The sequence below is a fragment of the Cupressus sempervirens genome, chromosome 6, assembly GCF_028749045.1.
Source record: "Cupressus sempervirens isolate cs-2001-9-10 chromosome 6, ASM2874904v1, whole genome shotgun sequence".
Classification (NCBI taxonomy): Eukaryota; Viridiplantae; Streptophyta; class Pinopsida; order Cupressales; family Cupressaceae; genus Cupressus; species Cupressus sempervirens.
Window position 1 is genome coordinate 206,177,662 of NC_143123.1, and position 14,078 is coordinate 206,191,739.

The 14,078-nt window shown below is 32.3% G+C and overlaps 2 protein-coding genes across 6 annotated transcripts in view; one reads left to right on the top strand and one right to left on the bottom strand.

Annotated features, from left to right (window-relative positions):
• The window catches only part of LOC149551958 (Oxidoreductase family protein), a 29,664-nt gene extending 26,518 nt beyond the window's left edge, over positions 1-3,146 (bottom strand). The window contains exons 1-2 of the mRNA XM_089787453.1: positions 2,672-3,146; positions 918-1,088 (exon numbers count right to left, since the gene is read on the bottom strand). Coding sequence (XP_089643579.1) covers positions 918-1,088; positions 2,672-2,842 — 342 coding nt within the window. The 5' untranslated portion in view covers positions 2,843-3,146. The remainder of the gene's footprint in view (positions 1-917; positions 1,089-2,671) is intronic.
• LOC149551957 (uncharacterized) overlaps positions 1-14,078 on the top strand; it is a 48,569-nt gene that overhangs the window by 29,414 nt on the left and 5,077 nt on the right. For 2 of the 5 annotated variants that reach the window (XR_016352836.1, XR_016352841.1), the window contains exon 3: positions 7,152-7,444. The exons of 1 other annotated variant lie outside the window; for it this stretch is intronic. The gene's annotated coding sequence lies outside the window, so the exon portion shown is untranslated. Of the gene's footprint in view, positions 1-1,835; positions 2,235-3,078; positions 3,392-7,151; positions 7,445-14,078 lie in introns of those variants that run through there. 2 more of the 5 variants (XR_016352838.1, XR_016352837.1) reach the window with 2 other exon arrangements.

Below are 14,078 nucleotides of genomic sequence, written 5' to 3' on the forward strand. Positions count from 1 at the left end.
TGTGTGTACAAGGTTTGATTAGATTTCCTGAGTTGACCTAGTAGATAGGTCTTGGGGTAGCACCCAGGGTGCACTCCCTGTTGCAATCCAGGGCGGGGTTGAGGGGCAGAGCCCTTGCTGTCAAGACCAAATTAAGACCTTGAGAACCACTTTGAACTCCATGGCACAGATCATTTTCATGAATCGTGACTACATCCAAATATGGCCTTCTTGGCAACAAAGAAAGAGGCCAAGAAAACCAAAAAGAGCATGTTTTAAAATCTGATTGTGCATTTCCAGCAAGCGCTGTGAGTTCTTAATCAGCACTAGCGAATCTCTTGACTTTTTCTGCTGGTTAGTTGTTTCCTCCAGTGGCTAGTTGTCACATATTTGTGTTGTAGTTAATGTTCTTGTGACCTGTGCCCCTGTGCAGGGTAGTTCACATGAGCTTTTTCTCATCTCTTGTCTTTTAGTTTTATAGTTTGGTTGCATTTTAAGCTAGGCTCCTTAATAAATCCCCATAAAAGTATTAAAAAAAAAACCTTTAAGGCAGGAAGACGTTAACAAACAAAAATATGTAAAATGTTTTAAGACATTTAGGATCTTTATCTTTAATCCATCTTTGGGAAACATTAGAAAATAATTTTGCACAATACAGAGTGGGCAACATGAAAGAAATTATAAATTGTGATCAAATCAAGGCAACAATTTATTTAAGTTTGGTCTGAATTAACACAATCAATCTAAATCATATTTGATATAAAGACTGCAAAATATATTCAGATAAGAAAACCTACCTAAAAATGAAGAGTTACTGTATTTAAATTTCACCTTTTTAATTTGAAAATAAGGAATGTTTTTATCCCTAATGATTTTTTTTGTTCCTAAAGTTATAAATAAATTTGGTTATTGGTAAAAATATTGAGAAAAATCCTTACATTTTTGCAATGCTCCACCTTGGTGCAAAGAGGCTTTTCTACAAGAATGTGATGAGGCTTTGGGTGTCTTAGAATATCCATGAGTATTTCATAATGTGTCATATTGGGTGTTGAGATCACCACTATGTCACATAACTCACTGTCCAGAAGCTCAAGGTGACTTGAAAAAACCTGCAACCATTATTTAGACAACAGTTAGACATTTTTATTGCTAAAGCAAACTCGACAAATTTACTTTAATGAAAAAAATCAGCTAATTTAACAAATGAATATTTATGAAAACAAGGAATTGCATTCACATATGAATACAATTAGATGTCTACTAAATCAAGCATGTGCATGTCTGTGTGTGATATCTGCTGCTAAGCGACCTCCAAAGATGCAAGGTGATCAGACTGGCATAATCAAGCTTCAAATTATAAAATGAAAAAAATCAGCATTAATTTAACAAATGAATATTTATGAAAACAAGGAATTGCATTCACATATGAATACAATTAGATGTCTATTGAATCAAGAATGTGCATGTCTGTGTGTGTTATCTGCTGCTAAGCAACCTCCAAAGATGCAAGGTGACCAGACTGACATAATCAAGCTTCAAATTATAAAATCCAGTGTGTATACGTGTAATAGAGAGGATCTTCTGCCAAGCAACCTCCAAAGATGCAAAGACTACCAGAGAAACATAATCAACTGCCTTGATGAGAAGGAAGAAAGGATTACCATCCTAAGGCATTGCTGCCAAATTGTCCTTAATGTGATTGAAGCAAAAAGAAATTATTCTAAGCATAGAGAAAATAAGGATAAGCTATTGTTGACCAATCACCAATTTCAGCAACATCCCATTCCCAAAAGCTCACTAAGTGCCCAAAATTTCTAATTCAGTGGCTCTACTAACCAGTCAAATATGTTGCACAGAGGCCAGAGTGATGGACCCTTCATGGGACGGGTGCATAGTGGTGACGGAGGAACATCAGCAGGTCCATATATTGTAAAATATCACTCCACCATCAACTGGACCAACTCTTCTCATTTGTCTGATCTCATGTTCAACTTCCTATGTTATCTAGCTATGTTCTTTCATTGTAAACAATAATGTTTTCTGGTATTGCTTGTGTAAAACATTTTTAATCAACATTTCGGATCACACTCTGTGATCCATCAGCAGGATAACAGCAGTAAGAAGCTCAAGAAGATGTGTCAAGAGAAATGACATATTGGCTCAAGAAAATGCGTCTTTCTTTAATAATACAGAACATTTTTTGTGCTTTATGTCAGCCTTCATTATATGAATCTCTCAAACTTTTCCAAGGTCAAGTTTGTAATCATCTCAATTGAACATCAAACGTTTCAGGAATTAAGCAATCGATATAAAAATGTATGGATGAATATATATGTATTGCATATATATAATATATGTATTATATGAATACGTGCACATATATAATTGACACATTTATATTTATCAAAACTTTATTTTATACATCATGATTAAATGAGGTGGTCATTCATATAAATTATGTTACACTTTGCATTGAATTTCAAGAAGAAAAAATGGAATCCAAATTCTTAATAGACACTATAAACTTTTGGTTTCATTTGGATTCCATGGATATCCTAAGTGATTCGGATTCCATGAGAACTTGAGATTAAAACTGAACATATCCATGTAAAAAGGGGCAATATTTGTAGATACTGTCCATGGGTATGAGACAATCATCCTGGCAAGAGCTGTAAAATGGATGAAAAAGTACCTTGAGAGGCCAATGATTTGCAGAAGCTATGCTTCTGGCAGCTTGTTGAGATGGCAAATGAGGATCAGCAATACTAACAACCGATGCTCCATCCAATTGTGTCAAGTTTAACATGTGTTCTCTGCCCATCATCCCCACTCCTATAATTCCATATCTCACCATTCTCTCCATGTTTCTTTTTCAATCAACCAAGGAAAAACTCCAACTTTTATAAGTGCGAGTGTATGATGAAGGGATATGTCCACGTTCATTGCCACTCGATGAATCTGTTCCTTTCTTTCCTTCATTCATTTATAACCCATAAGAATTATGTCGAAATATTCCAAAATTTGATTATAATTTCTCCTCTAGAAAGAAATAATTTTTTGAATATCGCTTAGGTATTGTTGTTTTTGTCTGCCATGCAGTCGCCTCCATTACGCATTTCTCTTGGTGTGCAAGCCGACAAATCCTCACCTTACGAGAACATTTAAAACGGGTTATGGAGTATCTTCTATACTTGTATATAGGATTATTCATTTGATAGCAATGAACGTAGACATATTCTGTCGCAATCATCATTTTTTAAGTCTAAAACCTTTAAATATGACCTTATCTAGTACGTAGCCAGGATTTCGTTCCGTGGGGACTGGGTCTTTTTATTATTGTATTTGCAGTAGGCAATATGTTATTGGAATCAGTTTTACTTATCTAATAGTTAATTTTTTCAATTCCAACCAATTAGATGTAAGAATTTTTATTTTTTATTTTAAGTTTTGATTTTTCTAATGTTTACATGTGAGATTTAAAATTTCTAAAATCATTTAAATCATTTTACTCTCACTTGATTGGCTCATACATTTTTGGTGTTATAGGAGCGGATTATGAGAAAGCACTAACTATATATAAAATGTGAAGCATATAAAAATATATCATAATCTTTCAAAATAATTGCTCCGTTAATCTCAGCAATGACATCTAAGATGATAAAATTATAGTAAGTTCAAATTTTTAAGAAATATAAATTTTCTTTCTTTCCTTTTACCAAAAATATATTTTCTGATTAGATTAGAGCAAAAATATATGTATATAATGACATGATAAAATTTATAGTAAGTTAAAAAATTTAACTAAGAAATTAAAATTTATTAAAATAATAATTAATAAAACATAATATGACTAATATGTTGCATTAATTAAACCAAAGTGATAAGAAAGCATCATAGCATTAACATAAAAATATTAATAAAATAAGTCTAAAATCAAACTAAAAATTACAAACTAAATAAATATAAACTTCAAAACTATAAAATAGTGTATAAAACAAACTATAATTAAAGAACATGCAATCTCCTCAATTGAAGAATATTATAAACTACATAGGTTGTCCACAACAATGTCTAATATAATTTCTATATTATACAAAACTAACTTTTTAAAATGTTTTCTCTATGTTAATACTATTGTATCAAGAAGCACTACTCGATATCTATATATAAGAATATGAAATATAAAAGACATGATTAATGAAATAAGAAGATATCCAATGAATAAAAATAAAAATAGCTACACATGAATTTGAATGAATTTTTAGTGATTTAATATTTGAAGAAAATATAATATTTAACATTACATTTATATATTAAATTAGAAACTATTTTTAATTATAAATATTTTTCTACTAATCATATATTAATTAAATTATGTTAAATACTATCATGACAAGTAATTCAATAAGTATTAAATTTTAATCTTTGTCATTATATCTATTTAAACTATTATAATTTAAATCAAATACAAGCCACTACGTGGCACTTGTTATTAATGTTAATGTATGATGGAGGTGGTTTTAATTTTGTTCTAAAGTTAAATGTTGGGTTGGGTTATACATATTTATAAGGTGAGATTTAGATTCGAATAATACTAGCAGTTGTGTGTTTTAAGTAGTTGATAGAAGTTTATTGTTATAAGGAGAAATACGTAAACAACTATGTTTTTATTTTGTTGATATTTTAGATATATATTTGTTTATAAATATAGATTGATTTAGAATATATTTTATTAAAAAAATTGTAATAAACTCTATAATGTATCATCAAGATAATGTAAGCTTATAGGAAATCCAAATCTAAAGTAGTGTAATTTGAAACATTCATGAAAAATATGTAACATAATAAACTTAAAGAAATCTAAAATGAGCAAAAACTTTATGCTTGTGTTCTTTCAGCTTTCACATAGTAGAAATACAATATACAATTTGTCCAAAATTATGCTAGAACAAAACACCATATAGTAGTTGACATGTTCTCTATTCCATCAATCTTGAGAAGTGCAAAATATAACTATTTATAATAACCATATAATTATTCATAATCCAGAGAAACCATAAGCAATGCATTTCCAGCATATTGGATAGCAAGCCCAATGCGAGGAGAACTTCCAACATATTGGAAAGACAACCTAAATAATAAATAATAAATAATAAATTTCATTTTCAACAGTTTGGAAGGGCGCGAGATAAGTTGGAAGAGTCATTTTATTATAAATTAAAAGCTCAATCTTTTAATATTAAAGACAAATATATAGCAGATCGGATCAACTTCTAGATGGTCAAGACAAAGCATTCTCCTTTCTATTTGGAACTTTTCACAGATCAAAAATTCCTATCAAGGTCTAAGTATAGGTAACAAAAGCATAAAAAGTTTCACCCAAATCAAGTTTTTCTGCGATATCTCTAATCACAAATGAATAGTGTGAGGAAAAAAAATTAGATTAATTTGGTAACTCAATCTAGTCAATCATTTGTCTCCAGCACAATAGGCCACTAATTTTAGATTTATAAAAGAGAAAGTTTTGATAAATAAAAATACACAAGCCAACTATTCCAAATCCAAATGAATAAAATGAATTTGTACTTTGCTTAAAAAATAAGCACAATTTCTATTTAAATATGACATGGCTCAGAGTTGTCAAAGAATCTAAAACAAAAATGAATCCAATGAGATTCTAATTGCTGAAAAGTGTATTTGGATAAATAAAAGGTCTCAACTACATAACTTGCCAAATGCATTACCACATGCATACACTAAGAAGGTGCACAATCAATTATTACATGCATGCACTAAGAAGGCGTGCAATCAATTATTGGTCTGAATATTGGTCATTTAGGAGAAAAAATATATAGATTTATATTGCTAAATCTATATGGTTAGCTGTGAATAAGGAAACTACAAAATTTAAGGAGCTTTTTTTAAAAGGAAAAAGTATAAATATATGTAAATGTTGACTTATATAACACCCATCAAATAGCAAAAAGAATTGGAGACTTATTCTCTCCTCCTATGCACTTTATTATTTCGTAAGCAAAAATGTCAACTAGCGACAACCATTTTTTGTAAAAGAGAATTAAAAGGAACAAAATGGTTTCATTCTACCCATTGAAATATAGAGGTTGGAATTTATATAAGTGCACACGAAGTTCTAATCGCCCTAAAAAAAGAAGGGAATCATTCTCGGATGCTCTGTTTTAAAATAAATTTCAAAATATACGAGTAAGAAATAACTTGCTTCATATATATATATATATATATATGAAAAAAAATTGAACATGCACAAAAGAGAACATAATAGACAACAAAGTAAATCTAACAAAGCCTTGACAATGTCAAATATAGGAGAAAATAGAGGTTAATTTGTAAACGATATAAGTTATATAGAGCAAAAATTAGAAACTTATGGAGAAGAAATGAAAATTAGAAATTTTCTAGCAAGATCAATAAAACTAAAGTAAACTTTAGTTTAATTTTAAAAAACATGTTTTTTTATCAACAAAAAATCATAAAACTAAGAACTCTTACAACATTTATGTTGAGTCTTACAACTTTCCATTCAAAAAAGAGAGCAAAGCTCCCATAATAAGCCTATCAACTTAATTAGATAAATTATGTTGTTTCAAAGAGGCTTGAAGAATTGGTCTAAGACAATAAACATTGAGAAGTTTGATGTTGGAAGCCATACAAAAAAATGGATTAGGTTCGATAAAAATATCTTGACTTACATTACTGTTATCTAGAGATATAGATGCCAAATGTTTGATATGGGACATTAAGGATTCTTTGGAGTGCATTATTTTGGATGAATAAGAGATAGTTGTTAGAGTAATTAGGACCATCACCTAATTAATTATGCCTCTTGTTATTTTATTGACTCAAGTTAAATTTATTATTATTTTTTCTTTTATTATTTGAGCTTTATTTAGTACATGTTGTCTCATTCATTATTGTGTAGATACTCATAAAACTTTCTTTTGATCTTATCTTATGGTTTTCATCCAAGGTTTCCTCTTCATGTGTTCTTATAAGCATTCATTGTAATCTATTCAATGCATTTTACAAGTTAATCTTAATTAAAAAGTTCTCTTTTAGATTAACTCTTTTGCTAGGGTGCATAACATCAATCATGGTTTTTTCTCTTCACAATGTATAGATTTTTTAAGTTGCAGGTGATTTCTAGGAGCTATGGGGTTGATTGTCAACTCTAACATAGCATCAAAGCTCCAGATTATGATTTCCTATATTGTTATGGGGAGAAATGGCCTTGACAAAAGTCATATTTGCTTGGAGAATTATTTTTTGTAGGTTTTTTCTATGGGTAAACAAAAGTTTAGGTACTCATTGATTTGCCAAATTCATCAACTTTTGTGAGAAATAAAAACAAGACAAAAATAAAACAAGATTCAACCATAACTTGTTCTTTGTAAATTTTTGAGGAAACAATATTTTTGGTCTTTGTTCATTATTTGGATATCTATTGGATTTTGCATATAGTGAATATTTAATATTCAAATAATATTAGTAGGGTTGAGTTGGTTAGTAGTTGGCTAATATCATTTTTCCTTTGTACCATAAGTTTTGCATGGGCTGTCAAAATTAGGCAAACAAAATATTGTCAGAAATATGATTCCTAGTACTTTTCAATATTGGTGTTTCATCTTTAGATTCAACTCCAAATTTATGTAATAATTATTAAAAGCCATAATTTTGTTTCTGTAAGAATTTTCCTTAGGGAAAAATTCACCCAAGAACTAAGAACTCAAACACAAGCACAACTATAGACCAAAAAAGAGTATGATCAAAATATCGATATGTATTCAATTCAATATGAATCAAAGTACACTAGGAGTGCCTATATATAAAGGCCTCTGAGATGCATCTAGAATGCCTAAGAGTCATCATCATGATAAGTCATACAACCAGGCACATGTCCACCAGATATGGGTTATCATTCATTAAGCACGAAAGTAAGTGCGATGATGAGAGGATAAACCTACAATGGTGTAGCATGCAAATTTATGTTGTAGACAACATGTGCTAAAAAGGGAGTGCGAATAACTGTGTTGTCTACATGACAAATCAGTGAATGATGCAAACTCTAGTGTTGTAGACACCATGTGTTGAATTAGAGTTGCGTACTTCTGTGTTGTCAACATGACAACTTAAAAAGGTACACAAACTCCTAAGTGTCTCCCAAAATAAATAATAAAATAATGCAATAACCTAAGTAAACTTAAGTAAAGTGTAAATAGTAAATACATATTTATACCAACAATTTCTAATTTATGTAATAATAATAAAAAGCCATAATTTTGTTTCTATGTCTGAGCTCACATCTTTTCACCTGTACATCTCTAATTTTCACGATTCTTGCAATGTCAAAAATCTACTTCAAGGCTATTTAGATTCGTGTATACAGTTTGTTCAGAGTCTATCTTAGATATATTTTACTAAGATTTTTGTGATTTTACATACAAGCCAATTGATAAGTAGGAGATAATTTCCACAAGTCAAATTGCAATATTGCCATCAGGACTTAACTGTGTGGTTTTGAGTCAAACTCATTGACCCATATTTCATGAGTGGTGATTCAACATGAATCCATTTCTCATGAGAATAAATGAAACACTTAGCACTCATTGGATCTAGGTGATGCTCACAGGGGTGAAGCACCAGGACTTCCTAGGAGATCACCCATCCTAGTACTACTCCAGCCTGAGCACGCTTAACTATGGATCCTCCAAGGTTAAACCCAAAGCTTGCAACCCCATTTGTAAAACCTTCACCAAGTGTTGTGCCTTATGAACCATTCATTAGAAAGCCCCTTAAGCTCATCAATTGATAAGTAGGAGATAATTTCCATAGCAAGTCATATTGTGATATTGCTATCAGGATTTAACTGTGTGATTTTGAGTCAAAGTCATTGACCCATATTTCATGAGTAGCGATTCAACATGAATCCATCTCTCATGAGAATAAATGGAACACTTAGCACTCATTAGATCTAGGTGATGCTTACAAGGGCAAAGCACCGAGACTTCTCGAGAGGTCACCCATTCCAATACTACTCCAGCCTGAGCACACTTAACTACGAAGTTTCCTCCATGGTTAAATCCAAAGCTTGCAACCTCATTTGCAAAACCTTCACCAAGTGTTGTGCCTTATGAACCATTCATTAGAAAGCCCCTTAAGCTCATCAATTGATAAGTAGGAGATAATTTCCACAACAAGTCAAATTGTGATATTGCTATCATGATTTAACTGTGTGATTTTGAGTCAAACTCATTGACCCATATTTCATGAGTAGTGATTCAAAATGAATCCATCTCTCATGACCCATACTAGTCAATTACCAAGGACATTTTGGCATTTGGAAAGGACATGTTCACATGAGATGCCATCATTACATTAGATTTACATGCACTAAAGTTATTTGAGTCTAAATTTATCATTTTGAGGAGTTGTCTTAGGTTTTTTTGTTTACCATGTTGTCATTCTACCGAATAGTCATAAGGATTATCGAATTTTTTTTATCCTAATACATCTCATGTGGCTAAATATTTTTCCTCATTTTTATATACTTATACTAAACCAACCATGTGAGATGGTAGATCATCATGACACATTACCATAGACCTTGTTGTAGAAGTGAATTATTGTAGTGTTGATCATGACACTTGTGATGAAAAAAAATTAGATTAGGGAAGTGTGATGGGCAATCGATAAGATGAATGGACAAATGAGGAAGCTCACACCCACATTATTTTATTTGTACTCACTACATTGGAATGAAATATGATCTATTGGGCTTGAGGAGACTTAAGCAATGAACTCATGGAAATATTCCTTCGCCCAACTTGGAAGATGACTATGCCAAATGGAAAGTGTAAAGAGGATTGCAAGAACTAGGGAAATAGTGCAAGGGAAGAGGAAATGATATGTATGCAAATAGGAAACAAACTATAAACTTGATTCTAATACCATATTTGGAAATCTAGAATAGTGGCTATCCGATAATCCAAATTTTAGTTCGAAATGACAAGTAGGAGGTGACTTGGAGGGTTAGGGACAATTAGACTCACCCCAAACCTATGGAATCACCTTACACCCAACAAATACTAATGAAAATATTGTTGATTGTTAGCTCTTTGTTAGATCTTCTTGTATCCCTTTCCACAATTATGTCATCTTTCTCCTACACACAAAAAATGGGGAAAATGTTTTTGGAAAAAAAAAAGTCTTTAAAATCAAAATAAAAAGGCATTAAAGGAATTGTAATATTAGTAGTGGAGGCTTGATAAGATGTTTATACCTTCACAATTCTTTGTGGTGTTGAATTGCCAATGTAGATGTTTGAAGATGTTGTTGATGCAGTCTTGACCTTGGATCTAGGATAGAGAGAACATTTATAACTTCACACATGCTTAGATCTAGACTTTTCTTTTTTGTCTTCCATGCTTGATGCTTGAATCCAGATAAATATTCAATGTGAATATATTGCCTTGATTGCTCCTTGAATTGATTGCTTGAGTGCTTGAATGCATAAAATGATATGAGAACCATATGATTGATTACAAAAATGTGGGAGGTAGCTTTTCTTTTATACCTCACCAAGGCATTTCAGTGGACAAAACTTGAAGGAGACTCATGTGGTGTTAGATATCCTTTTAATATTGAAACATTATTGTACCTGTTGAATTTAGGCTTGAATTCTAGGGTATGGGGTGATTCCTAGGGCTTTAAGTGTGTTAACTTGCTCCATATCTTCTGGGCTAGCCTTGTACTAACCAATTCGAGCTAAAATTTGAGTTGGGGGTCCATTTGGTATGGAAATTTTGAAAATGTGTGTGAAACTAAGGTTGGATCAACCATTATGGGAACAAAAGCCTTAGACATTAAAATTGAGTCTAGCTAAAGACCAAAATTATAAATTCTTACAATTTGGGACACTAAATTTAGCCTGCACTTTAGCGAGAGTACGAACCTTAGCCTCTTATCATTTAATGGGAAGAGCAATAGAACCATGGATAGGAAAACTAAAACTATTAAAACTATTAATTGACATATCAGATACATCATAGATGTCTTGATAAGATTGTCTTTAATGCAGGAGCATCCTAGGTGTAATGGCAATCGTGGATCACCCAAAAATATTTATGTTTCTATCCCATTAATAAGGGTTGTTTAAGTGCTCAAAATGTGCTAATTTCATAGGTGGTTGAGGTTCATCTTAGATATATCACCCTACTAATTGAGTTTCATTTCCATAACATATGTATTGGTGAAGTTAATGAGGATTTTCGGTATAAAAACTTTGAGCTCAATTATGAAGGCCTTAAAGGATTTGAAACAAGGTCAAACCTCAACTAATGGCCACTCATTCTATTATTCGTTATAGATAAGGAGTTGTCATTTTTGTAAAGTGGTTATAATAGCCAATCATGTTTACGGTTTAAAAGTTATTGCCTCCAGAAGTTGAGCTACTTGAAAATATAATTTGTAATTATTTTGAATTGACTCTAATGTAATAAATATGATAAATTTAGGGTTGGTTGGTCTCAAGGGTTAGGGCTAAATACCTATAACCTTCCTGGTTGGTGGAAACTTGCCTATATAAGGGGGACCCCTGGGGTTGTCTAGGGCAGTTCTGGGTGGTTGTTTGTGGCTTTGTCCTAGAGAATACTGTAAAAAAATTGTCCATTTGGCTTTGAATATTGTATTTATAAAATCTTTAATTCCATACTTTTGGAGATAATAAGAAGACCATTCTTTATTCTTGCAAATTGTTGTAGTTTCTCTATTTCTATTATGTGTTTGTGGTATTAAGGGTAGTACCATTCATCAAGTGGTATCAGAGGAGGAGTTCCTGAGTGTGTAGATAGATCAACGATTGTAAGGCAATTTTTACTAGGATTATGGTTTAGGTTTTCAATGTTAAGCATGAAAAAGTCTCCACAAAGGGAACATGGAAGAAGAGTCGAAGGTGTGCCATCCAAAATTAGAGCCCTCTGGAGATAAGTGCGAGCATTGGAAGAAGAGATTCATAGAGGGATGAATCTTGTTGTAAGAGATGAAAGTGATGATGAAGTCAAAGAAGGAAATGTCGAGAAGGAAGGAGAAGGGAAAGTTATGAACCAAGAGGAAGAAAGTCTTTTCAGGTCTATTTCCAAGATTGGGAGAAGGCCTTCCTCACATTTTTTGGGAAATCTTAACCCAAAGGAATTGATCAACTAGATCAATGAATTAGAAGAATATTTTGAATATGAAGATATCGAGGATCTTGATAGGATCAAGTTTGTGAAGGCTAGACCGAAGGGTCATGCGAGCATTTGGTGGTAGGAGATTCAATTGGGGTGAAACCTAAGAGGAAAGGAAAAAATCACAAGATGGGATCAGATGATAGATAAATTGAAGTGATAATTTATTTTCATTGATTATGAGCTTGATCTACTAAAGAAAATTCAAGGGTTGAAACAAGAAAGAAGATCTTTTCACGAGTACGTAGAAGAGTTCTACTAGGTCCTTGTCATAATGGGCCATGCAGAAGATGTCAAAAATAAAGTTGCTTGTTACCTTAATGGGTTGAGACTAAGCATTCAAGAGGATTTGATTTTGGTTAGAATGACCATTATTGAAGAGGCATACCAATTTTATCTAAGAGTAGAGGAAAATTTGAATAAGAAGTTTGAGAGTAGGTAAAGTGGAAGAGGTTGTGGTGGAAGATCTAGCGAATGATATCATGGAGGCCGAAATGAAGATTAGAAGAAGCATGACGCCAATAATAGTCAAAATTAGAGGGGAAATAATTTCAATCGCTTCCATGATTAGAATAATAGATATCAGAGATGAAGAGGAAGAGGAAAAGGACTAGAAAGAGGAGGATTTCGTGGAACATGTTTTCACTGTGAAGAAGAAGGTCATAGGGCTTATGAATGTCCTCAATGCCAAGGAAGGACAAACAAGAGAATGAAAAGCCAGAATAGAGTTGCACATGTAGTTGAGGATGCCTAGTCATCCCATTCTAAAGATGTTTAATGAGGAGAGTCCTAGTTAATAGAAGAATCCTACCAAGTGGTGAGAATGAACCTAAAAAATTGAGGAGCTTATTTCAAACCAGGTGCAAATGTGAGGATAAGTGTTGTGATGTGATTATTGATAGTGGGAGAATTGACACATTTTTAGTCAAAGGAGATAGTCATGAAGTTAAAGCTCAAGAGGAAAAAATACCCACGTCCATATAAGATTGCACGGGTATAGGATGTCCACAAGGTCATGGTTGTTGAACTATACCAAGTAAAGTTCAAGATCAGGAGCTACCGTGATGAGGTACTATGTGACATCATGCCCATGGATGCATGCCATATGTTTTTGGGAAGGTCATGACAGTTTGACAAGCATGCTTTACATGATGGTCATGTGGATACCTATTCTCTGACAAAGGATGGAGTGAGACATAAGCTAAAACCATTGAAGAGCATAGAAGAAACAATATGCAATAATGATAGAATAATTTTTGTTGATGGAAGAAAGTTTCTAGAGGGTATGAGACATGCGCATATGTTTTTTTCTATAATTACAAAAGATGGTAAAGATGAAGTAGAAGATGCACCTAAATAATTTATAGATTTATTGGATGAATTTCACAATATTATATTCAATAATGTGCTTGGTCAATTACCACCGATAAGGAAGATCAGTCATCAAATGGAAATGACTCTAGGAGCCAGTTTTCCAAATAAGACAACACACAAAATGACACTAATAGAAAGTAAAGAGTTGAATATGAAAGTACATGAGTTGTTACAAGAGGGATTGATTCATGATAGCTCGAGTCCATGTATCGTACCATCAATTTAGAACCATAGAAGAATGTAGGATGGAGGACGTGTACAGATTCTAGGGCTATTATTAAGATCACAATCAAGTACAAATTTCCCTTGTCTAGGATGGATGATATTATGGATTTTTTGAGAAGAGACATGTATTTTACAGAGATAGATATGAAGAATGGATATCATCAAATTGAAATAAGAGAAGGAGATGAATGGAAAACTGTCTTCAAGACAAAGGAAGAATTGTATGAGCGGTTAGTGATG